General features: G+C 48.1%; 1 protein-coding gene across 5 annotated transcripts in view; it reads right to left on the bottom strand.

Moving 5' to 3' along the window:
• GAS7 (growth arrest specific 7) overlaps nt 1–26,783 on the bottom strand; it is a 154,523-nt gene that overhangs the window by 87,844 nt on the left and 39,896 nt on the right. Inside the window, exon 1 of one of the 5 annotated variants that reach the window (XM_032775186.2) lies at nt 16,704–17,034. The exons of 3 other annotated variants lie outside the window; for them this stretch is intronic. Coding sequence is in view for 1 of the 2 variants with exons in the window: in XM_075072021.1 (XP_074928122.1) it covers nt 16,253–16,262 (10 nt within the window). In the remaining variant the exon portion in view is untranslated. Of the gene's footprint in view, nt 1–16,252; nt 16,364–16,703; nt 17,035–26,783 lie in introns of those variants that run through there. One more of the 5 variants, XM_075072021.1, reaches the window with a different exon arrangement.

A 26,783-nucleotide genomic window follows, 5' to 3' on the forward strand; every position in this document is an offset into this window, starting at 1 on the left:
GAGATAACGAGGTTAGTTCAATCAGGGAGGATGAGGCCCTGTTCTAGCAGTTGAGGTCTGAAAACCAAGGGAGGAGAAACTGGTTCTGTAGTTGGCAAGCCATTCACAGTCTTTGTTCCATTAGGCTTTTTAACAGGCCAGATTGGTTAGGCGCTGAGCACCGGTGGGTTAATTTCTGTTTTTCCAGTTCTTCTATGATTTGTCTTAGTGATTTCTTTGCTTCCTGAGGTATTGGATATTGTTTAATGCGCAGATGCACGTTTCCTTCTAGTGAAACTGAAGTTTGTACCTTTCTTGTATTTAACGAGTCTGCAGCCCACAGTTTGTATTTCAGTCCACCAGGTTTCCCAGCTTTTCAGCACAGGAGGTGGCTTTTTCGGTATTATTGCTTTTATAGTCTGAGTTAGCAAGCCCCATGGGGATCAGATTAACATCGTCCTTCCTCTCTTTTACAGTGAGGGCTTGTTGGATACAAGTGTTTGGGAAATCTATGATTATTCCCAGCTGCTTTATTGTTTTAGCTCCAATCAAATTTTCTCTCCTGTGATAGCACATTTCTCCTGAATGGCATGGCCACCAAACTGGAGAGGTCGTGTTTTTACAGTTTGTGATTGCTTATTTCCTGATATTTCCTGTATTTGTACAGAGTCTGTGACTAAGTATGCACTAAATATGTCTTTTACTATGGGGACTGCTGCCCCCATTAGAATCCAATAGAAAATCTGCAAGCCCGTCCCTGACTCGGCTGCTTAAGTGGGGGCACCCCCACACATCTATTGTCATGGGTTGCTGAAAAATGCATTTCGAGTCTCGGCAAGGGCTGTCCTACGTTACCTGATTGCCAACTACAGGATCATTCAATCCAGAAGCCAGAGCAATTGCTTCAGCAGCCTTTGTTACAGCCTTATCATCTCCGTCCTTAGAAACTCTATTAACCATACATGCCTGCAGTTGTGCTTGTAACTTCTCTTTCTCTCCTTTAAGATCCTGATTCTCCTGCTTCAGTACTCCAGGTGACGCTCATTCACCCTCTCTGTTCATTCCTCTGCCTCTCTTCATTCCATGGCCACTCCTGAAGGCAGCGCTTGTAACACTGCTTTAACTCCTTAAGATTCATCTTTCCTTCTGTTAACATAATGTACATTTGAATCTGTCAGCCAGCTTGGCAGGAGCCTCTCCTGACATTCTTGTAATACCTTTTAATGCAGCTAACCCACAAGATAGTTTAAAATGCTTTTGAACCATTTGAGTAACATCATCGTCAAAACCAACAGTGTGACTACTTAATATACTAGCAAAGTTTGTACTAGCATTGGCTCCTGTACAACGGTAATCCCCACTGCTTTTAGGAATTGTATACATTTGTGTAACTGTGCCAAAAACACGTTAACATTTTCAGAAGGCGGAGGACCAGCATCTCCTACTAGGACAGTTAATTCATTGATTTTTAAGGCATCAAGCTTGGCTGTTAAATCACTAGCTTGAGGTGGATGAGGTGTATAGTGTATTAGGGTGCAATATTATCCCTTCTTTCACAATCACTGTGGAGCCATGACTGTTTCAGATTGTTTTCTAATTTCGGAGTTGCTTGTTCTTTCTCTCTTAATAATTTCAATCTGCTTTTAGTTATATGTAGAGTGGTTTCAAGGGTGAATCAAGGTATCGGTGAGGTGCCATGATCAATTTACAATTCTGGGCTCCCCCACTCTTCTTCACCCGATGTTCCTGTTTTAACAGGAATTGATCTAGGTTTTGGTGAAGGTTTTTCCAAAGCCTGGTCCTCATCAGAAGGTGGTGGTCATGGTGCAGTAGCCCTGCCCATGGGCTATTGGATCGTGGCCTCCATGGGTCATTCCACATGTCCCCATGGCAGCATCCATTCCATTTATCCCATGTTCCATCTTTTAGTTTGGCTAGGGCCACCTGTTTTCATTTCTGTCCCCATCCTGCAGGCATTATAAAAGCTCTTGAAGTCTATTGCTGGGTAACAGGGGATGGCATCTTTCTTTTGTAGGTTTTCCACAGCTGTTTCCAACTTTTTATTTTCCTGCTTTATTTGTTTGAGCATATCATGCGTCTAGACTGCCTGTTGCCCTGCTAAAAGAGCTTGAGCTTTCCAGTGTTCGACAGCCTGGGATGTTTCTTCCAAAGCCTGGGTTACCTCTTCTACTTCTTTGGTTATTTCCGTTACTTGCCTGGCAAGTATTTTGGCATGTTGTTTAAGCATTTTATTGCCATAGCCATTAATTGCAAGATTCTACATTTTTTTGCAATAGCAATAGAGATGTGAAACTCTTCAACCCATTCTGACTTAAGTCAAAGACCAAAGTCAAAAAGGTGCTAATCAGCTGTTCACTGATGATGCTGTCCTCATAGCCCACAATGAAGATCTGCTACAAGAACTCATGGACCGCCTTTCAAGTGCCTGTCAGGCATTTGCTCTTACCATCAGCATCAAGGAAACAGTTGTACTAGGAGAGGGAGTTCCACAAGCTTCTTCAATTACCTTAAATGCAAACCGGCTAGACACAGTCCAAAAGTTCAGCTATTCAGGTTCTACAGTGACCACCGACCTCTCACTGGATGAAGAACTAAATGTTCACATTGGAAAGGCTGCCACCACCTTTAGCAGGCTAATTAAAAGAGCATGGAACAACTCAAAGCTGACCATCAAAACCAAAATGCTAGTGTACCAAGCCTGCGTTCTCAGCACTCTTGTGTATGGTGGGGAAACACAGACAACTTATCCTCATCAGGAGAAAAGGTTAAACAGTTCCCACCTACGTTGTTGACGCCACATACTCAACACCAAATGGCAAGATAAAGTCACTAACACAGAGGTTTCTCAAAGGGCAAATTTACCAGGTGTGATAGCCCTGCTAAAGCAAAGACAACTGCTCTGGCTGGGCCATCTAGGCTGGAAGGACATGCACACCAAAGGACAAGCTATATGGAGAGCTATCAGAGGGAACAAGAACAACAGGATGTCCCAAGCTTCGCTATAAAGACACATGCAAGTAAGATATGAAGGAATTTGGAATTGATCCTTACCACCTGCCTGCAGCGTGGGGGGCCCGAGAGCAGCCCCTGGTCCACTATAGCCTGCTAGTATAACAGTAGATTTCATTTGGTAGATTTCAGCTTTAAAATCCACTGGCAATTTTGGCAAGTTCATAAATTTAAACCCCTTTCACACTGACAGATATAAGTGCACAGCTTCAGCTTGGGAGGTCTGGCTGGGTAAGTGCTCAGAATAACCTGCAGGGAATGCCATTCACCCATCTAGGTCTGAGATAAACCTGTCTAGAGCTGAGCCAGTGACTTCATGGAGAGTAAATCTCACAGACCAGATGATAAGGTCACTCTCCTACTTTCTCCTTTCTAGTGCCCACAATTCAAGAAGGATGCTGATAAATTGGAGCAGACTCAAAGATGGGAATGATTAAAAGATTAGAAAACCTGTCTTAGAGTCAGACTCAAAGAGCTCAATGTATTTAGCTTAACAAAGAGAAGGTTAAAAGGCGACTTTATTACAGTCTGTAAGTATCTACACTGGGAACAGATAGTTGCTAATGGGCTTTTCAATCTAGCAGAGAAAGGTCTAACATGAGCCAGTGGCTGGAAGCTGAAGATAGAAAGAAGACGCACATTTTTAACAGTGACTGGAGCAATTTGCCAAGGGTTGTGCTGCATTCTCTATCACTGGCAATTCTGGATGCTTTTTAAAAAGAGCTGCTCTAGGGGTTTTGGGAGCAATTGCATGGCCTGTGCTGTGCAGGTGGGCAGACTAGATGATCACAGTGGTCCCTTCTGGCCTTAAAATGTATGAATTACCCAGCAGGCCCTGGCCTTTCAGAGGCTAACTGTTCTGCCAATAGTATTCCTTCCCTCTCTACTTTCCATTGGAGACCCTCTCCCATGCCCACTGGCTCTCTGATTAAGGCATCAGACTTTGGGTAGAGACAGGAATACTTATTCTTTGCAGTACAGTCTCTGAAAGTCTCTTACCATAACCCTACTGAGATTTCTTTCTTTCTGTAGCTTGATCTTGCTCAGCTTTGCCTTATGTGAGCTGAATGCCTCACTTGTGCTCCTTGGACTGGGCATGTGCAGTGTAAGACTCTCAAGGGCTCTTCACTTGATCAAATTTGTTTTCTCCAGGACAAGCAAAGGCACTTTTCCTTACTGAAGGTTATTTCTGTGGCAAATTTCACCTTTCTCCCCTAAGCTCTTTTTGTCAGACAGCTATTCAAAAAAATGTTCTGATCAGTTTTGATACTCATGGTCTGGGTCTTCCTACTCTTCTCATGCTCCCTGTAGCAGGGTGGTCCCCCAATCCTGTCATAAAGGGCTTAAAACAACCCAAGAGAGGGCTGTGGCTGGTGGCAAGCAGCCCAAGCTGATTGGGGAAGCAGCCTCAGCTGTGGCCACACCCCAATCAGGGCCCAGCTGGCCCTTATAAGAGGGCAGTGGGCAGGGCCATCCTTAGGATTTATGGTGCCCTAGGCGGGATTATTAAACTGGTGCCCCTGTGCCTGTCTTGCTCTTAGCAACACAAACATAAGCTTACAGTATTGGAAAACTTGCCACAGGCATGTTACTAAAACCAGTTTAACTTAATTAAGCACACTGTAATGCTGATGAACTAGCACTAAAAAGTAGCACTATAGAAAAAATTCTGATTTGACAGAATGATGCATTTTAATATGTCAACGATTATGGAAATTTATATGAAGAGATTGAAACAAGATTGTTTTATTAAAAGCATCTTTCCTGGCTTGTTGCCTCAAAATCAGTCATAAGTCATTGTAATGACAACGACAAAGTGATGCTGTTGACTGCAAGAACAGCAAGCCCAATCAAGGCTCCTGACTCCTGATAGCGAGATATTTTAAATGAGCTTTAGTTTTGAGAAACTCCGTTCTCCTGATCGGCCTACGCGGTACAGAATGTAAGTAGAGAACAAGTGCAATGTAAACATTAGGATAGATGTAACAAGTTGTGGTAATTAGTAAACTGTCGATGTCATATCGATTTGCAGGCAAGCCATGATGACAGAGTATCAATCTTTCATAACATTCAAGTCCATAAAATGCAACAATGACTGCCGTCCTTCTGAACATGAGCTCTCTATGGTCTAGGTCCCCAACAACGGTGCCCGAGCGCCATGCGCCGCTGGGCCTCTCAGTGCAACCCGCATACTGGCCGTCGGATCGGCACGGCTTTGAAAAATGGGCCCTAAAGACCAGCAGGGAAGTGCTTGAACTCGCGCATAGAGCAGCATATGCCTCTTGGGATAACTACACTTGCCCGCCAACAAGCAGCGCCAAATCCCAGAGCATCGCTGCTGGAGAAATGCCACGAAATTTTGGTGTGTAATTTTGCAGATGCTCATCCACCCCTAAAGTCCTTCACTGGTCACCCGCCAGATGAAAAAGGTGGGACCACTGAGCCAGCTAAGTTCTTGCACTTTGTCATTAGTTCTCCCTGTTTCCTAAATTCGTTGAAATTTAGTCCTGCGCAGATTGAGCCCACCGTACCAATCAGCTATCTGAAATGGACGCCAGGCTCAAACGAGTTAGTGACTCCCAGAGACGAGCCGCCGCCTTCTCCAGTGTCTTCCACTGCCAAGCCTGGGGTTCCTCTGAGTGATCCCAGGACCGTTCAAGTGCGGCTGCCTGAAGTTGGGCCCAGTGGCCGGGACGCCGGGTGCCAATGGGGCAGCAGTCAGAATCGCCAAGACTATGGCAGGCTGAGTCCAGCTCAGCCCTCGGCTGCGTCCACAAAAAAAATCAGCTCACTGCACCCAATTTGGCACATTGCCTTGTGAGAGTGCTAGACGCCCGGCTCTTAGACATTAGTAAAGGAGATGAGCATAACAGTTGTTGGAGTCCGCTCTATTTAGCAGTAACAGGGCAATAGTGAAAGTCAGTCAACATTTTTTGTCTCTGATAAAACTGGCCCACTCCCTTCCCCAATACCAAACGTTCCACAAATAATTGTCAAACAACTTAATTTCTGCTTTTTGGCTAAGATAATTGATTTTTTTTTAACACAAAAATTGTAGAATTGAATTCAGGGATTGTTAAGCAAGCATTTCTGGCAACAAATTGTTAAATGGCCAACGCACGTACTTGCTTAATGCTGCTTCACCCAGCCTGCTCCTCCAACAGCGCAGTAGAGAAGGAATAGGTGGAAAACGCAGGACCCCAAAAGCCACCGATCTTTGGTGCAGAAGTGGCAACAGCAGCATGCAAACCCCAAGTCCATCACGGTCGCCAATGGGCACCACCGCCAGCCCAACAGACCTGGTGAAATGTTGAGCACAGCATGCTGATCTCAGGACAGGCACCAAATAGACTACCACAGGAGCCTCATACCGCCCTGTGCAGCTCCCCCACCGGATGAGATTGATCCTTGCCCACCCGGGGTAGAGACGCGCTCCTAAGCTAAGGTGACTAGATTCAGATGTCCTGATTTTATAGGGCAGGTCCCTGATATTGTGGGGCTTGGCCATACTAGGCAATTACCCCCACCACGGTACCAGACAGCATTGGAAAAAATCGAGACGGAGTGGGAATAAGAGCTATATAAGAAAAAACGAAAATTGGGACCCCTAGAAAATCGGGACATCTGACTCCTACAGGTTGAATTTCCTCCCACCCCTCCCCAGAACCACAGCAGCCAATCCCCCTCCAGCCTCAACGGTGCTGCATTCCGGGCTCTCTGCTAGAACCCACAGCAGCCCTGCTCTTGACTCGCCACTGCTTCCAGTCTGTCCGGGCTCCCAGCGGAGCGGTGCCCCCAGACCTAGTGGTGCCCTAGGTGGCTGCCTATTCTGCCTATGGCTAAGGACGGCCCTGGCAGTGGGCTAAGAGCAGACAGACACTCTCTCTCTCTTGCCTTTGAAACGGAGGGGCCTGGCTGCTGGGGAGCGTACCTGAGTAGGAGCCGGGCTGGGGGAAGGCCAGAGGAGCTGGGGAGCTCTGGCCTGGAACCCCTTCAGGCTGCAGGGCTAGTATAAGGCTGAATAGATACTGGGGTTGCAGGGGGCAGCCCAAGGGTGGGTAGAGGCAGCAGGTCCAAACCCCCTTGCCTGTGATGAGTGGCTTATATACTGCAGTGTGCCCCAGTGAATGGGGGCTAGATGAGGACTGAGCAGTAGCCATGTACTGAGGTGAGGTGAGTATGGGGGTGGGGGTTCCCTGGAAGGGGGAGACCCGGAGACTGTGGGGTTACTCCCAGGGGGCAGCACCCCAGTGGAAAGGGGCACCAGGGTCCGAGAGGGACACAGAGGCCCAGCGGTAGCGAGATACTGGCTGACAGAGGGCGCTCCGGAGGCTGGAAGCTAATTCCCTGAGAAACCAGCACGAGGCGCCACAGGGGTGAGTCCTCGCATCGTTACATCGAGTTAAAAAGCAAAACCTCTTACAGCTTGAACTAAACTGCCAAGCCTCTGTAGCAGCTCATATACTCTGTGCTTAGCATCTAACGGGACCTGTAGCCCCCTCACATGGAAAACGTCAGTTCAAAGATGAAAGTTTCCAAAGGTTGTGAGTGAAAGAAGCACTGGGATTAGAACTAGAATGTTCTTACCAACTCAGTCACAGTCCATCCAAGCCAGTGCCCCATGAGAAGAAAGACATCAGTTTGTGCTTACTGAGATAAAGAAATCAGTGCCTAACCTCCCTAATGGAGATTTTACTAGCAATAAAGGTAAAATGCAGAATACAAGGAACAAAGACTGGATGTCTTTCTCTCTAGAAGACATACTCTAGGGAAATCAGAAGTTATGGCGTGTGTTATGCAGGACATCAGACTAGATGAGGACAGCATTCTCTTCCAGCCTTAAATCTATAACTTCTGCATAACTTTAACCTGCTATTGATCTAGCGAAGACAAGAAGTAGCACCAAGTAAACTGAACAAACAAAACCGGTCACTCAGAAGACTCCCTCCTCCCCCTTGCATGGCAATAGTAAAATAAGCAAAGTACAGTAACAAGGAAAAATACCTTCTCGTTTGAGTAAAGGATTTTTGCCTCTGTTGAACTGAGGTGGTTGTGAAATAGTGCATAGCAGAAACAAACATAATCCTACGTATTAGAGGATTAATAGAAAGAAAGAAAGAAAGACATTCCTATTCCCTTCAGGGAATTACTGAAGTGACCAAGAAAATATTTTTAAACCTTGTTTGTCTTACTTGCTTAGAGAAAAAAAAATCAACTGAACAACCTTTTGAGCAAATGAAGTATGCAACTTCAGACCGGTTAAATAGCAATTGGGTCCCAGAAAAAATACATTGTCACAATGCCATCTACTGGAAGCTATCAAAGACTACAACAGGGGTTGGCAACCTTTCATAAGTGGTGTGCTGAGTCTTCATTTTTTCACTCTAATTTAAGGTTTCGCATGCCGGTAATACATTTTAACATTTTTAGAAGGCCTCTTTCTATAAGTCTATAATATATAACTGAACTATTGCTGTATGTAAAGTAAATAAGATTTTTAAAATGTTTAAGAAGCTTCATTTAAAATTAAATTAAAATGCAGAGCCCCCAGACCGGTGGCCAGGACCCGAGCAGTGTGAGTGCCACTGAAAATCAACTCGCGTGCCGCCTTCAGCATGTGTGCCATAGGTTGCCTACCCTTGGACTACAAGATAATATTATAAGTGAGCAGAAATAGTCTCGGAGACTCCCTTGGGTCTGGAAGTGTCTGCCTAGGAAAAAAGATTTTTATTTCACATTTGCAAACAAGATTATTGTTAGATAGCAAAAGTGAATGACATATTACAGCTCATACCTGCATTCATTTGCATGCACCAAATGCAGATGAGTTTTGACACCAGTGTTTGGAAAATCTGAGCACTATTTAAAAGATGAGATGTAATTTTGGACATTCTTAATAGTAAAGAACACATGAGATGTATGATAATCCACCAGGAGATACAACCAACATATAATCTCTAGGTTGAAACCATCAGGCTTTTGTCACCAAACAGTAATTTAGAAGATGCAGGACAAGTCTTTAGATCTATAACGCAATATAGCGGAACTGTGCTTTTCAATATTTTTTTCATTTGCAGACCCCAAAAAATTTTGAATGGAAGGGCAGCCCCCTTTGGAAATCTTAGACGTAGTCTACAGACCCCAGGGGTCCACAGACCACAGGTGAAAACCCTTGTTCTATGGTAATGATGACCTTTCACAGACTTCTTATACAGTCTATGTACCTGTGGACCACAGGTTGAAAACCACTGCAGTATACAAATGTCTGTCTTCCAAAAACACCATCCACAACATGCTAATTATACAGTCTAGCTAGTGAACTGAAGTAACACTTAATAGCTTCCTGCACCTCCACTGAACCATTAAGAGGAGTGCTGAAGACAGAAATGACTCCTGAAACTACGGCAGCATGGCAGACATTTGGAAATGACAAGCCAGGAACTGGAAAGTTCCCAGTGCAGACTTCAATTGTGCAGCAAGAGGGAAATTACTAGAAAAGTCAGGTTACACATCCCTAACAAATCGGAAGAGGCTAGCTACAGAGGTGGCCAACCATTTCCTTCTAAGCACAGGATTCTGAAAAAGAGGATACCTGCGGCATTTCAGGGAGGAAAGTTCACTCTGCATCTGTCTGATGCAGTAAGAAGCCAAATGACATGCTAGGCCATCACAAATTTGGAGATTCCAGGACTTCATACTAGCCAAAAAACACTGCTACAGTAAAGTCTCCAGTGCAGACTAGTTCTGATCAAAGTATAGCAGATGAAGTTAGGAGTGTGCTTAAGTTCCAAAAGCAGTTGTTGTGCAATTAGCAGATGTAACTCCCTCGCCGGTAGCAGCAGTAGGCTATATTTTATCTACATAGACCAGTCATAACAGGGAGCTATTACACATGGAAAAACTCATGCCAGATGTCTGAAGTTCACTGGAATTGAAATCCCTACACAAGCTATCACTTTGTGATTTCCCCGCATAAGTGGTGAGTAGGGACTGACCAAAAGACTTTTAATATCAAAGGACAGGCCTCCACCAGCTGACCCGTAAGAATACTGAATCAACTAACACCAGTAATAGGCTCTGATGCTCTCTTTGGACCAGCCACTAAAGGGACAAGGCTAGCCTGAGGGCACGGAGGTTCTGGTTAGTCAGAAGGAGCTAGAGAACATGACTTCCAGCTCTAGAGCAAGATACTGCCTCCAAAAGCATCCTTTTGCTTAGCTGGGCCTCTTATGGCAAACTGCTTATGAAATAAGCAGCCAAGGAGACTGGAACAAACTGGCTATGTTATGCTAAAAATTGATATGGGGGCATGAAGGCTCCTGGGGAGGGCACAGATCACTAGAGTCACACAGCAAAATGGCCCTAGGTTCAAAAGGGGCCATCACTGGAATAACCACAGTGTTTTGAAGGATAATTTTAAGGGCACAAGCTACCCTGCCACCTTTTAGACACTACTTTTCTTGGGGTTACTTGGCAGCTTGTTTAAGCTTGTGGACAGAAAGGAAAGGGCAAGCAAGCATCACCATCAGGGCTGCCATCTTCTCCGGGGACCGCATGCTCTACCACCACTCCATCAAACCTTTGCAGATGAGGGGAGGGAACTAGTTCCATATCTGATTCAGCTGAACCCTGAGCAACATGTGGGATGTGGAGTTAGGGTACAAGCTATTCCCCCTTCCGAAATGATCTGTTTCTCCTTTCCCAACTTATTTCTCCTTTTTTCTCTATGGATAGTCTGGCCTAGCCAACCAGAACAAACCCACTGCAATGCTGCCACAATGGAAAGGCAGGCTAGCCACCACTCAGGATTTCTGCACTACTTGGAGCCCTTCCACAGCCCCCGTCCCCAGAAGAATGCAGGCCACTCTGAGAGGAGGGGAGCCTCTGTCCCAGAAACAGTGACTCTGAAAAGGAGTTGAATATCGTGAGGGATAATTAGCTGAATAGCAGCTCCTAGTGTAAGGCTGTGGCCAAAATGGCTACTGTGAGCCTGGGATGCCATAAACAGGGGGATCTTGAGTAGGAGCAGAAAGGTTATTTTAACTCTGTCTTTGGCACTTTGGTGTGGCCACTGCTGGAATCCTGTGTCCTGCTCTGGTAGCCACAATTTAGAAAGGATGTTGATAAATTGGAGGAGGGTCATAGAAGAGCCATAGAAATGATATAGGATGTGAAAAGGATTAGAAAACATCCATTACAGTCATCAACTCCATGAGCTCAGTGTATTCAGATTAACAAAGTGAAGGCAAAGGGGTGACTTGATCATGTCTACAAGTATCTACATGGGGAACAGAAATTTGACAATAGATGGCTCCTCAATGCACCTCTTTGAAGGGGATGAAAGTTTCTGTCTCCTTCCTACCACCATCCACACAGGAGGCCCTAGAGCTTCTTCCTGCAGTGCTTGGTATTGCATCCTGGTGGCACAAGCCTCTCCTGCACTTCTGCCCATGACCATGCTGTTGGCAGCATGTGGGAATTATGCATCTTCACGGCTGTTAGTTTGTCAGGAGATTTCTTCCTTTGCCTTCAATGTTACTTTGCATCTCTCTGATTCTGCAGCCAGGGATGCTGCTGCCTGCCCACAAGTGCCCCTGCTGAGAGTTGTGTGCCCAGGGGAGCTCAAACAGCCCATCATTGTAAAGCTGTTTTCTTGGGGGTGGGAGGAGTGTTAGTTCTGAAACTATCTGGCTTTAGGAAGGGCTCTTCTTGCTTAGACCCCAGGAAACAAAGAGCTGTTTATGTTTTCCTCATCCTGTTTCCTCTTCCCCTTCTCACTACAGCCCCCTTGGTTGCAGTGAATTGAAGAAGGGGGCAGGTTGGTTACAGGGAAATTACCTAGAGCCTGCACTGAGATTGGTTTAAATCACAGTCAGCCCCTCACCTTGGAGGGAGTGGGGTAATTTCCTCCTAGGCTACTAATCAGACTGGCCCCCTGGGAGGTCTGGCTTTTATAGGAGGAGGAAGTCCCTGCTGCTAACCAATAGGATCCGTGAACTCCCAGAGGTCAGGGCCAGTTCTCAGCCAGTGTAGCACACAGTGACTCCTGCAGTGGAGTAGGTATTCTCCCTGCTTAGCTGGGGTCATGTCAGTCCCAATGACTTGCTGCACTGAACTGCTCCACAGCTCTGGTAACATCCAAGGAGCCCAGCCAGACTGTCTCTTTTCAACCTTCTCAAGGCTTTTCACTGTTACCAGTGGAATTCCTAGTGCTGCCTGTTATTAAGCCTGCCCAACTCTTCCCATTATAATACTCTGTTTTCAGTTGCTTATAACTTTGTCAAACATTAGGGCTGTAATTTTCCAATTGGGGAGTCTCGGGCTGGAATGTTTTGGGAAATTCCAGCCCAAATGGTTCAACTGTTTTTGAGAATAAGCCTAGGCTGCTGCAGAAGAAAGGCCAATAACTGTCTCAGTAGCTGGAGAAACAAGAAGGGCAGAATACAGTGCCCAGGAGAGCAGTGCTCTGCTGCCGGGGAATAAAGCCTGAACCTGTGGCATCAGGAGCGGACTATGGGGTGGTGTTTCTGTGTCTGACAAAAATGTGTACAGGACCTAGCCAGAACGGGAGGAGCAGCCTACAGCCTTGGTCTCTCAGGGCTAGTGGAGGTTCACTGCAAAGAGAATGACTGCTTGTGTACACACATTTCAGGGTTGTCTGAAGGTTTGTGTCCCAGTGCTCAATGGCGCAGGCCATAGGAATCCGTCCGATGCTACAGTTTAATAGTCTACTTTGCCATGATGCACATACGTGGACCTTAATTAGGATCAAGGCAACCTACAAGCAGAGTTCCCAGGTTCTAGCAGAGATACACCTGTCTAGCTCATGGTAAAGACATGACATGACTTCCTACTCAAGCAGATCTACAGAAAGTATGAGGCACCATCTAACTCAGCGTTTCTCAAATGAGGCCACCCGGGGCTTTTCGTGCGGTCACAGCCTCCTGGGTGCAGGAGAGGGACAAAGCAATGGCCCCTCCCCCAGAGCTCTCAACAGGGCCCTGTTCCCCTCTGGAGCCACAAACACTGATGGAGCAGGCAGGCAGTGGGGCTTGGACTTCAGACCTGAGGTGGCAGGCAGCAAGCTCCAGCTGTGTGGTGGTGGCTCCATTCCCTGGCCCCAGCCTCTGAGCCCTCACCCCAACTATAGCCCCAGGCTCACCTACCCCCCAGCTTTCTGCCTCCTCTGGCCTCAGGCTCCAGCTGTGTGGCAGTGGGCTCTGACCCCCCAGCCGCAGGGTTTCGGACTCCAGCTGTGAACCCATGCCATCCCCCAGCAGTGTGGCAGTGACTGCCAGCCCCAAGCTCACCTCTCACCCCCAGCTGCCTACCTACCCACCGTGTTCCTTCTGAGCTGCATAGTCACACTAAACCCCAGGAGTGATTCAAATGCAGCATACTTGATTTGCAGTCGTGCACATCCAGCAGCCTGTGTTCAGGTGCCCCTCTCCCTGCTGCTTTGCAGCCACACTGCTTCTGCAGCTGCTCCCAGGACCCTCCTGCTGGCTGTGCAGAGCGGGATGGGGAGGAGGGAGACGCTGATGTCAGGATGTCCCCCTTCCCCTGCACCCCATCTCCACAGACCAGGATAGAAGGGACAGGGTTCAGGACTCAGAGCAGGAGAGAGTTGCTGTGATCTGAAGGAGCCTTTGGGCAGTGAGTGAGTGCCTTAAAGAGACAGCATACAGTCTCTTAGAGACTTCCCCAGTAGACAGCTCACACAATTTCTCTCTCTCTCTCTCTCATACACACACACACACACACACACACACACACACAGAGGGGTGGGGGGACAGGGCTCAGGAGCAGGAAAGCTTTCAATGAATGCCTTAAAGAGACAGTGCACGGCATCTCTCAGAAACTTCCTAGCAGCCAGCACACACACACATTCTCTGTGTGTGTGTGTGTGTCTCTCTCTCTCTCTCACACACACACACACACAGTCTTTCACACGCACCTCCCAACACATACTTGTATTATTGTTGTTACTTCTTGCACATATATTCTCTGTAATTTTATTTTTTCAATGTGTGCTATTTTAGTTTTTTGACTGGTCTATTCATTTCATAATTTTTATTTCTCTCTTACACTTAAATTTAATTCTTTGAGTAGTGAGTTCTAACATGCTTAACCTGTCCTGGCTGGAGTAATTATCCCTATGGTAACTTTTAAAATATATATATTATATCTAGGTTTTTTGTTTCTACTGGCGGCACACACCCACACATTACCTCAGTGCGCATAAAATGTATTCCGCACACGGATGGAAAAAATTAGAGGGAACATTGATTGTTACCCACCTTCCCATCCAGGGCTTAATTTGTCCCCCAGCCTGCCAGGGCTGAGTAAGTCTGTTGTGAAAAAGGATATTTGAATGTTTATTAATATCACTTTTCACTGCCTCCCAGCTAGCTAACCAGTCCGCTGCTGTGCAAAGTGATAGTAACAAAATACAAATATCACTTATTACAGAAACAGATTTACTAGCTATCAAGTCTTCAAAAAATAAGCAACCAAAAAAAGCAAAAGAAACAACAAAAATGGACAAGAACATGCAAAAACACATTATTTGTGTTTAATCTGTTTAGGTGCAGTAATGAACAGAGAAAACTGTACATTATTTTTATTATTGACTCTGTGAAAAAACCCTACATAAATAAATTACAATGATTTGGACATGTATATATGCATATTTATTTGTTTTTCCTAAAGTTAATTGAATATTTTAGGAAAAATTGTAAGAGCGACCACCGGCAATAGTTGGTGGCCGCACTGCGAGACCACCAAAAATTTCTTGTGAGAACCCCTGATCTAACTGGACCTCAATCGGGAACAGTAAACAGCAGCAATATACACTTTTGCTTGACAGAATCATGTGACTCATCCAGTACAGGGTGGACGAGGTTTCCAGAGCATTATTCCCTGACTAATGTGAGAGGTATCACGGCTGTATCATATCAGAGCAACAGCAGGAAAGCCCTTCACATGCTGACAAACATCTTCCAGCTGAAACCGCCACCCACACAACTGGAGAACACTGCCAGCTTCCCAACACTGCTGACCCAGATGACCTAACCATGCAGACACGCTGTACACTCACACCCGTAAGACTCAGTTGAGCAAGGCACCATTCACTGTAAAAGCACTTAAGCATATGCTTAAAGTTAAGCCTCAGTGCTTTCCTGAGCAGGGAAGGGCGCAAGTATGTGTTTACAGGTGGTCCTGAATCAGGGCCTCATGCAGACCTAGTTACCTCAATCACAGAGCAGAGCCCTTTTCCACATCCTGGGCAGGTGTCCAGTCTCACACTGCTGTGCATCCAGCATTCAGACACTGGCATGGGATAGCCCCACCCAGCACACGAGAGATTCTCTCTGCATTAAGAGGATTAATTCAGTGTCAAAGTACATCAGGGGAGTCAGTACATCAGTCACACTGGCTTACTTCTCCTCAACTGTTCCTCCTCAGCCGGCCCTGCCTCCCCTCCTGTTCCCCTCACCTGGCCACCTCACTGTGTCCCCTTGTCTGGCCCCTCCTCCCCTCCCATTCCATAGATTCGTGGATTGTAGGGCTGGAAAAGCCACCTAGTCCGACCTCCTGCATAACACAGGCTAGAGTGAATTAACTGCTTTTTGAACTATGGGTGTCATTCATTACGGAGAAAGGGGGCAGTTGTCCCCAGACTTTGGTTTGCCCTCCCCACCTTTTCATAGGTCTATAGGCTCTATTATGTCCTCCACTTTGTGCTCTGCCCTGACTTGACTCTTAACTCTTCACCTTTGTTATTTATCTAGTTTTGATCCCTCCTCCACCCTCCAGAATTTTTCTGAGCTGACACCCTGCTTTGAATTAGAGCAGACCTTATAGAAAAAACATCCAATCTTGATTTTATAATTGTCAGTGATGGAGACTCCTCCAAGACTCTTGGTAAACTGTTCCAGTGGCTAATTACCCTCACTGTTCAATGTCTTCCAGCCATTGGATCTAGTTACAGTTTTGTCTGCTAGACCGAACAACCCTCTATTACCGTAAAAGCAGCACTTTATAGACTAACAGACATACTGGAGCATGAGCTTTTGTGGGTGAATACCCACTTCGTTGGATGCATTACCTCTATTAGCAAATTTCTGTTCTCCAGGCAGGTACTTACAGACTGTGTTCAAGTCACCCCTTAAATTTTTCTTTGTTAAACTAAATAAATAGACTCAAGGAGCTCAGTCACCATAAAGCATGTTTTCCTGACCTTTAACCATGCTTGTGGCTCTTCTCTGATCCCTCTCCAATTTATCAACATCCTTCTTGAATTGTGGGTACCAGAGCAGAACACAGGATTCCAGCAGTGATCGCACCAGTGTCAAATAAAGAGGTAAAATAACATCTCTGCTTCTCCTCGAGATTCCAGTTTATACATCCAAGAATTGCATTAGCCCTTTTGGCCACAGTGTTGCACTTGGAGTTCATGTTCAGCTGATTATCCACCATAACCCCATGTCCTTTTCCAGGATACAGTCCCCCGTCCTGTAACATGGTGGGCATAGTACCATGCTCCCTGCTTTGGGCTCAGATAGTGCCAGCTAGGAACTCGGCATTGATTGTACAAATGGTGCATCCACTGGTCAGGTTCCTTCTTATTTCACTGTGACTGTCAAGGTAGCAGGAAAATAAAAGAGAAACCAGAAATAGTTCAAGCTTACCTGGATTTGCCCCCCAAAAGATCCACAGTATCTAGGGATGTGCCCAAGTTTGAATCCAAACATCAGCACCCAGCCAAGTCACCTTCTGCCTCAGACGGATGTGCTCTTCCCACACACATTCCTTCCATCAGCTTATGTATGCAGGAACGTCTGAATCCCTCACAAGGCAATGGTTTTTGCAATTCAAACCAGCCTGGGGACATTTATTTCCTGATATTCCAGCAGAACAACTGAGTTTCTAGTTGACTCTTCACACTGGAGAGAACATACAGACTGCTTGGGGTGCAGAAATGCAGCCAGTAACCTGAGCCAGATAGCAAACTGGACACATTTGTGTCTCAGGAGCCAGCAGGCATGTGCTACACTTTGCAGAGACAGAACAGCTGCCTACAGTCCTGAACAGTGTCCACTGCCAGACACTGCTGGAGGCACCACTCTAGCCTACACCTCACTTGGCTGACCGCCAGCCAGTTAGCCATGAGCGAGTGGGCGTAAAAAGCAGGGATTCCTGCTCTTCCCAGCTGGGAGTGAACCCGGGCGTTGTCAAACACCTTTTCCAGTTCACAATTTCAACAGTGCTTGTGAGAGGCTGCACCTTAAAGAAACCAGCAGCTCCCTGAAGTCTCATTTCACTTTGTGTCAGAGGGGGCAGAATCAGCACTTGACATCTAAAGCCAGACAGAACCAGAATACGCAGACTGGAGGGCCCAGATCGGCAGGGCCGGTGCAACCATTTAGGCGACCTTGGCAGTCGCCTAGGGCACTGGGATTTGGGGGGTGCCATTTTCTTCGGCAGCGACCACGGCAGCCAGATCTTCAGCTGCCCCGGTCGCCGCCAGCATTTAGGCGGAGGGAGCTGGGGCAGGGGAGCGCAGGGAGGGCCCCCTGCAGCAATAAGGGGGTGGGGGGCAGCACACAAAGGAACTCCCCAACCCAGCTCACCCCTGCCCTGCCTCCTCCCTGAGCACGCTGTGGCTGCTTCACTTCTCCCGCCTCCCAGGCTTGTGGCGCCAATCAGCTTAGGCGCCGCAAGCCTGGGAGGCGGGAGAAGTGAAGCAGCCACGACGTGCTCGGGGTGCTCATGCGCGGAGCAGGGGTGAGCTGGGGTGCGGGGCGGAGTGCCTCAGGGCAGAGGGTGGGGAGAAGTGAGCTGCCGCAAGAGGGGCACCTCAGGGCGGAAGGGGGGAGCTGCCACAGGATGGGGCGGGGGCAGCATCTCTGGGCAGAGGCACGGGGGGGCACAAGGTGGAAGTTTCGCCTAGGGCGCGAAACATCCTTGCATCCGCCCTGCAGATCGGAACCACAGAGCCCGCTGGCGCAGCGTGGAACCAGTGCAGGGAGCAGCTCTTCTGGTTCAGTTTAGATGGGGAGGAAATGATGTGAGCAAATCTGCAATTGTGATTTTTTCCATAACATCAGAAATGAAGCACCTGTCCAGAGACCAATCTCACTTGAGTCCTCTTTCCATCTTTGCATCCCTCTAGCACCCCCACCACAGCTATACTAGGCCACAGACAAGCCACAGAAGAGCCAATATAGGCCCCTCTTCCAGTGGAGGCTGTGGGGACTGGCATGGGACTAAGAATGCAGGAAGGGACTAAGCCTGGGGCTGGAGGGAGGGAGTGTGAGGCTGAGGGGACTGAGTGACCGCGTGGCTGGAGGGACTGAGCGTGGGATGGGATCCTCCCTCCCTTACCCGAGCTTCCACATGAAACACTGGGTACAACAAATCAGGGTGTCTCTAAATGTCACACAAGGAAGACGCCGCGTGTTTGGATCAAGCTCGAGGTAGCTGGACTTTGTACAGAACTGGCCACCCTACAGCAGCTCCTGCTGCAGCAACAAATGAGCCTTCCACTTTGGAGAACTGAGCCATAACAGGATCCCATCGGACCAGTTCCTCAGACACTGCACAGATATGACCTAGCGGGAGTTCTGGCCGCAGAATTGTGGCAAGATGGGGCCCCCTAGTTCCAAGGTCCAACAGATCCGATCCAGGAGTTAGTCCAGGTCAGCCTTTGAGGGGTGGCGCCAGGAATGCCCATGAGACTGCTGGCTGAATTGGCGAGGGCCTGTCCCTTCCCAAGGAGCCGTTCCAATCCCTACAACAAATTACAGATCTTTTCATAAAGCTTTTTCTGAATATGAATGTGTTGTAGCAGTTCTAGTTCTTTCCGGTTAAGTGCCTGACTCCTCACATTCCCTGCTACAGACAATGAGCATTCCAGCAGGCTGACACTCCCCCATCCCCTGCCAAAGCACAGCCACTGGGACATATGGGTATCACTGACAGACAGTCACAAACGTTGCCAGGACGCTAAGCCTGAATGGGAGAACAGGAACCTTGTTTGTGCTGGAACTCGCTGACAGGATAATATTCGCTTTCCCAATGGGCAGGTTCTGCCATGTTTTGAAGGCTGAAAAGAGCTGTACTATAATTTGCCTCTGAAACCACAATTACCTTCCCCAAAAGTGACAACACATCTTTGTCAAGTTCTCATTTCCTCAGAGACTAAGCGACGACAGCAAGGAGTTATGTCAGCAGAGTCGGGATGAGCTCTACTCTGACATCTGGTGGTGAATTACGGGGAGCGTGGAAAGGAATTTTAGGTATTTGTATTGGCACACCCACCCCACCTAGCATAGCCCACGGCAGCCTGGGATGGTTATTTTGACAGCTCTGGGATCCCCAATTTCTTTGTTATTGGGGCAGGAGGAATAAAGTGTTGTCACCCTGATTATGTGAATGAGGAACTATGAGACTGTTTTATGACAGAGATGTCTCAATATCAATTAAGTAGCACTTGCTAGACAAGGGATATGGGTGCCAAAACCCATTGAAAGGAGAGAGGTTGGGGACTGGTGTGTATACCTGATGGTATGGGCCTCTTTTGTGGGCCTGGAACACCAATTGCACATCCTCTTTTCTCCACTGTTGAAGAGTACAGCTAATTTTGATTCCATTAGGAGTCCATCTAGAGGCTGCTGAGCTGAATTCACGTTGGGCCAATGGTGCACCAGCATCGGTGCTCCCCTACTACAAGCTGAAATCACTAAAAGAGCTGAGCTTATTGAGCTGAGACTACTGAGTGCTGTGTTAACTAGTGGGGGAGCCTGAAGCTCTATCGCTAAGCGGCTGGCAGAGCGGAGCAGTTTGCAGCATGTTAGAGCAGCGCGTTGAACAGTGAGCAGAGTGGAGCGGTTTGTGGGGACGGCTGGAAGAGCGGCACAGCTGGTGTAGTGGAGCTGGTCGTGGTGAAGGCTGCAGCAGAATTCCACGGAGAGGCAGAGCAGTTGGCCCTGGCCCCCGTAAGGTGCCCCTTAACACCCTGTGTGTGCCCCCCCCATTCCACCAGGCTGTGGGGGTAAAACTCTGCAGATAAACTTTTGAACTGTAGGGTGGCACTGACCAGAGACTTTTGGGTTGTTGGACTTTGGGGTGATTGGACTTAAGACCCTAAGGGGGAAAGGACATTGCCAAACGTACTTGGAGGTGGGTTTTTGCTTATGGTTGTGTTATAATCCTGTTTGTGGTGTTTCTCCAACCTGATGCCACATTGTTTCCCTCCTTTATTAAAAGGATTTTGCTAAACTCAGACTCCATGCTTGAGAGCGGGGAAGTATTGCCTCCTAGAGGCACCCGGGGGCGGGGGGTGGTGGTATGTAATTGTCCCAGGTCACTGGGTGGGGGCTCGAGCTAGTTTTGCATTGTGTTATTGAACAGAACCCCTGGATACTGAACCCGGTCCTTGTTGCTGCCAACTCAGAGGGGCAGAAGGGTTACAGTTAGATGAAAGCCAGGGAAAGCCCTGGCTACCGGCATGTGTGAGGGAGATGCATAAACGTCACCACTCCATGATAGCTAAGCAGGAAGTGCCCAATGTGCCAGGCCAGAGAAACAGCTTGGAAGGCACAGAATTTGTTGCTGGAGGCTGGGCAATGCCAGGCACAGACGCTCACACAAACAGCATTGGCCACAGAATGCCCTTTCTTTTCAGATGAGAGAAAGGGAGAAGAGCAATGTAAAATGTAAGGTCAGGCCAGGATATTCAGGGGCTGGGGTCTGCTAAGGGGCCCCTCAGAAAGGGGCTTCCAGGGCTCAGCACTGCCATTTAAGTGCGGAGGGGGTGAAGAGAGCTGCTCCATGCAGGATTCTTGCCCGGCAGACTGGGGGTTTTACGTATGGGAGGGGCCAGCCTGCCCTGAGCTGTGGAGCTCTTTCTGTATGAAGTGTGTATGCATGTACAGGTAGGTGTGAGTCTGCATGTATGTATAGGGGTGCATGTACATGGGCATGTGTGTGTGTGTACAGGCATGTACAGAGTGAGGGGAGAGAATGAACTGTAAGCAGGGGACAGGCAGCATGAATTGACAGGCAGCCACCTCCTCAATACCCTCAGCAGCCTGGATAGCACCCCCCATCTTCACCTGAGCTGATAGGTCAGGGGTGGGCAAACTTTTGGGCCCGAGAGCCACAACTGGGTGGGTAAATCACATGCAGGGCCATGAACGCAGGGCTGGGGCAGGGGCTTGTGATGCGGGAGGAAGTGCAGAGTGTGGGAGGGGGTGCGGTGTTCATGAAGGGGCTCAGGGCAGTGGGTTGGGGTGCAGGAGGGGTGCGGGATACAGGAGGGGTTCAGGGTCCAGGCCCCAGCCCGGCACTGCTTACCTCAAGCAGCTCTGGGATGACAGTGGTGCGCAGCAGGGCTAAGGCAGGCTCCTTGCCTTGCCTGGCCTGGCCCTGTGCAACACCGCTCCCAGAAGTGGCCAGCATGTTTGGCAGTAGCTCTTGGGGGTGGGGTGGGATGGGGCAGGCGGTTCCGCCATGCACTGCCCTCACCTGCAGGTACCACTCCAGAAGCTTCTATTGGTGGGTTCCACATTCCTGGCCAATGGGAGCTGCAGAGGGTAGTGCCTGCAGATGAGGGCAGCGCATGGAGACCACTACCCCCGCCCCTCCTCCAGGGGCCGCAGGGACGTGGTGCCGACTGCTTCTGGGAGCAGTGCAGGGTCAAGGCAGGCAGGGAGCCTATCTTAGCCCTGCTGCACCACAGGACTGGCAATCCCACAGGCCAGATTAAAAGCCCTGATTGGTCAGATCTGGCCGCAGTTAGCCCTCCCCTTTCATAGGTGAAACACACACAGAGGAAATAGCATACTGCACCATACACCACAGATCATCATGGGTTTTAAATGTAGAAGTGTAAAACCTGTTTTTCTCACTGCCTGAAATGAAATAAGCCAATCTTCAGTGTGTACCAGCCCTTCCCCCTGGCCATTGCCAGACTGCAAACTGGACTTCTCTGCTGTGTTGCACCATAGGGCTAGGTTCTTCTCTTTCAGGAGAGTTCTGGGCAAGGAGTCTTTGGTTTTCATCAGTTCGGTGTGGAAGGGGATGCCGAATGCTCCGAGGTCAGGCCCAGGAAGGTCAAAGCTGTGTCACAGAGTCACCAGGTGATGCTCTGGAACTACTCCATATGAAGCCAGTCAGGATTCTGGGGAAGCATGCCTCCTCTCTCTGAGCATACTGTCACCAGGGCAAGAAGCTTATGCAGCTTTGACCTTCCTGGGTCTGACCTCAGAGCATTCAGCAACCCCTTCCACACCGTGTGTTTCCCGCAGCAAGTCTGCCCGGGCAGGGCTCCTGGGGAAGCCAGAGGGCCCTGCACCTCAGCTCCGCAATCAGATGTGACACTCAGCCAGCCAGTAAAACAGAAGGTGTATTAGTTAACAGGAACACAGAGCAGAACAGAGCTTGCTATCACATAAGTCAGTGACTTTCAGCCAAATCCATCTTGGGGAGTCCTGGGCCAGAAGCCCTGGACTCCCCCTCTTCCAGTCTCCCCAAGAAGAATGCCAGCTTCCAGCAACCCAACCTCAGGACCCACCCCGCCTCCCCTTTGCTCCTCCTCCTTGTCTTTGTATCACTTTCCGGGAAAAGAGTCATGTGGTCGTCACCTGGTTGCAACCCCCTCTTGGGTCTCAGGTTACAAAGGGCACCGGTCACAGCATATGTACAGGCAGCTGGAGCAGCCTCCCCTACCTCAGAGGTCTCAGCCAAAGACATACCTTTATTTCCACCACCGACGTTTTGGTGCAGCACACAGGGAAACTGAGGCACACACAGTATTCATGCAAAACAGTAAAACTCACATAGGCTCAACAGTAAGACTCACCTACAAGATAACAAGGGAAAATTCCCACTTTGTCACACACTTCCAGTCCTATGATTTCATGAGGTCAGAGCTAAGGTTCTGCAGAGTGCTGTGACTGCATTTGGGGTGATGGGCCAGCAGCAAGGAATGCTGGAGAGTTTTCTTTTTATTTCCACGTTTTTAAGTTTCTGGGTGGCAGGGAGAGGCTGTCCTGATGCAATCTGAGCTGGCATGAAATCAAGTTTTTCATTGTATTAATTAGCATAAACTTTGTGTCAGAACTCAGTGTCTGGAGAAAGACAACACTAAGCAGAGACGGGCAGGGGAGGGCAGGCATTCTCACACTTGGCTGAGTTGTGGCTACTCTTGTTGCTGGGATTTACTGGGAAAGGAACCTCAAAACTAGCCCCTCTGCACTCTCAGGTCAGGGCTGCAGTGCTCACACATGGGTTCCCAACCCCGCTACTCTCTCATACAGAGACTCAGTCCCAAGCCTCTATAACCCTCTGATGTTAGTAATTCAGTCACAGGATTTGCCACATTCCCCCATGTGATAGAACAGACTCTTTGATTCTGGGGATGATGCACTCTGCTGCAATCCATGGTGTGATGTTTCACTCCATATTCTTTATGAAAATATGCTTATGATATGAATATGACATAACTGAGATATACTTTATGCAAGATGGATCTTGTAAGGTATCATTGGAAAGGTTATGATTTACTGAATGTGATTATCCAATTTGTATGCATGTATCATTTCTGTATCTAACTTTAGAAATATGGACTATGTAACAATTACAACTGTGTGTGTACTGGGAAGACACCCACCAGATGACAGGCCATCAAATTTGATGAGCCATACTGAAGGAACAACAAAAACACAAAGATACTAATCTCTCTCCCTCCTGGGAGGCGTGTAACTGTGACACTACAGTAAAGTGGTCTTGTCACCTGCTGCTAAGCATTACCTGGGACTTCTTGTAACTTTCCACTGGAAAGGAACGCGGGACAAATTTGGGAAACAAAGGATTCCTGCCTTATGTAAATCCTGTTTAAGGGTGGGGAGGAAGGCGAACAGGACTCCTCCTCTCCATAGCCTGTCTGACCAAGAAGGAAGACTGATAAAGCCACATGAAGGGAAGGCGAGGGGACGGGGGCAGACTCAGACAGGGGTCCAGTCGGAAAAGAAATATAACTGGAACTCTGAACCACAGAAACTTTGCAATCTGCCTAAAATAATATTTAGGGTAAGAAATTACATTTTGTATCCTGTTTCTTAAGTATATTGAGCTTAGCTTGAGTATTTTGTTTTATTTGCTCAGTAATCTGCTGTGTTCTATCTCTTACATTCACTTAAAATTCACCTTTTATAGTTAATAAACGTATTGCTTATTCATAATAAAACACAGTTTATGTAATTTCTAATTGCGGGGGGGCAGGCCACATTGAGGGAGCAGGCAAATTTCATAAAACCTTGGGTTTGTACTGTTTAAAGGAAGTGGGAACATGGGGGAAGGGAGTGCTGGGGGAACGCTCTCACAGAGTGACCCTTCCTGTGTGTGTGCGCTGCAAGAAGCCAGAAAGCCTATTCCAGCAAAGCAGTAAGAGGGAACCCAGGCTGACTGAGCAGGGGAGGCTCAGTTAAACCCTAGCACATCAAGTGGCATCCTAGAAGGGGGGTCCAACCCATCACACATGGGTTCTGGCCTCACTTCTCCTAGCAGGGTTCATGTTCCTGTTCCCAGCTTTAATTACTGACCAAGACCCCATACCCCTGCCCTGCCCATACCCCTGCGTATCTTTCATCCAACTCAGAAAAAAAGTAACAGAAAGGCAGCACAAGATAACTGCCGGTAGAAGAACGTAGGTCCCAAAATCACATCTCATTCACATCACATTGCATTTCAGAATAAATGCACCAAATCTGTGCTTGAATATGCAGGAACACTCCACCTCTGTCACTAATAGGGTACGTCTAGACTACGCGCCGTATCGGTGCGTTAAAATCGATTGCTCTGGGATCAATATATAGCATCTAATCTAGACGGGATATATCGATCCCTGAGTGCGCTTATATCGATTCCGGAACTCCACCAACCCCAACGGAGTTCCGGCATCGACATGGCGAGCCGCGGACATCGATCCTGCGCGGTGAAGACAGGTGAGTAAATCGATTTTAGATATTCGACTTCAGCTACGTTATTCACGTAGCTGAAATTGCGTATCTAAAATCGATTTTATCCCGTAGTGTAAACCAGCCCATAGCTGTGTACGCATGTCCTCCAGTGGCCACAGATACCAGACTACTGCTCATTTAGCAAAAGTCTGTGCTGGGGATTTGAAGCTTCTAGATTCAAACCCCGTTGAAAACCCACTGAGGAAAAAATATGTGATCATGTAATTAAACACTGTTTTAAAGTACATAGTAAAAAGGGCCCAATGAAGGCTCTGAGAGCTACCTTCAGTCTGGCATCCCCTAACTTTAAAGCGCTTGAGTTTGCATCTAAATAATTGTTGGTTTGGTAGTTGTTTTTAGGGAAAAGGTTTGGGTTTTGGTGGTTGTGGTGATATATAATATACTATACAATGGGTCCATAACTCTGCACTATCGTATGACCTTTTAAATCCATTGTCTACAAGAATGAAAGCAGGGTAGAATTTAACTGTGACACTCTTAATTGAAAATACAGCCTGTTTTCTGCTGTGATCAACAAGGCAATGTTCTCTGAAGTTTCCCATACATACTAGACTGAAAATGCACAGAGCACTGGATAAGATGAGCCAAGCTGTTGCCAAATTTTCCACATGTTCATGAAAGGACAAATTATGCAAGTATGTTGCATATTTTGTATAACAAACAATGCTCTGTTCCTAATTTTGCAAAGGGAATAAATAAAAGATTGTGTTTTATCTGCAGCATATCAAACATGTTCCTTAGTTTGTAAAACAACAGCCCTTCATAAGAGCCTTTTGCTGATTTTGCAAAAGAGGGAGGTAGGATTTTCTGAAGTGGAACAGCACGTCATCCATCAGTCCTGGAATCCTATCTGCTGCCTGTCCTAGAGATACCAAAGTACGTAAGCAGCCAGCACCAGTGAAGGAGCACAGCCAATGGACCAAGCGATTTCAGTTCCCTGACCTCCAGGATTTCAACTGTGTTTGAGTGTTTTTAACTTCTTTTTCCTTCTTTCCCTAGATCATCTCTCACCCTCTCCATTCAATAGTCACTAGAAGAGCTGCCTGTACTTGAATTTGGATGAACCCCATCAGATGATGGCCCCCACAGCCTCTGCTCTGATGCCAGAGTGACAGAGTCTGATTGTTGGTGTGCCCAGCTACTGGCCCCTATCCCAGCAGTGTGTGAATAGGGAGCTGCTCTTTCTGACAGCCAGGTCCTCACCCACCCTGGGTCTCAGGAGGGAGGACCATGGCATGGAGGGCCGGGGGACGAGGGCCTTACAACAGCAAGGGAAGGGAGACAAGGGCCCCACAGCAGAGGCGGGAAGGGGGACGAGGGCTCCACGGCAGGGGATAGCAGGGGGACGAGAGCCCTGTGGCGGGAGAGGGCCAGGGCACAACGGCTCCACGACAAGTGAGGGCAGCGGAACAAGGGCCTTGCAGCAGGGGAGGGCAGGAGGATGAGGAGGGAGGTCAGGGGGACATGGGTCCTGCGGTGGGGGAGAGGGCAGGAAGACAAGGGCCAGCAGCAAGGAAGGGCAGGTGGACGAGGTCCCTGCGGTGGGGGAGGGCAGGACGAGGGTCCCACGACAGGGGAGAGCACGAGGACAAGGGTCCCACAGCAGGGGAAGGCAGGAGGATGAGGGCAGGGAGACGAGGGTGCCACCACAGCACCCACGGGGAAAAATAGCTGGGTGCTCTGCACCCACCGGCAGCCAAGCTCCCCCCGCCCCCACCCCCTCCT

This window comes from Chelonoidis abingdonii, chromosome 13 (genome assembly GCF_003597395.2).
Source record: "Chelonoidis abingdonii isolate Lonesome George chromosome 13, CheloAbing_2.0, whole genome shotgun sequence".
Taxonomy (NCBI): domain Eukaryota; kingdom Metazoa; phylum Chordata; order Testudines; family Testudinidae; genus Chelonoidis; species Chelonoidis abingdonii.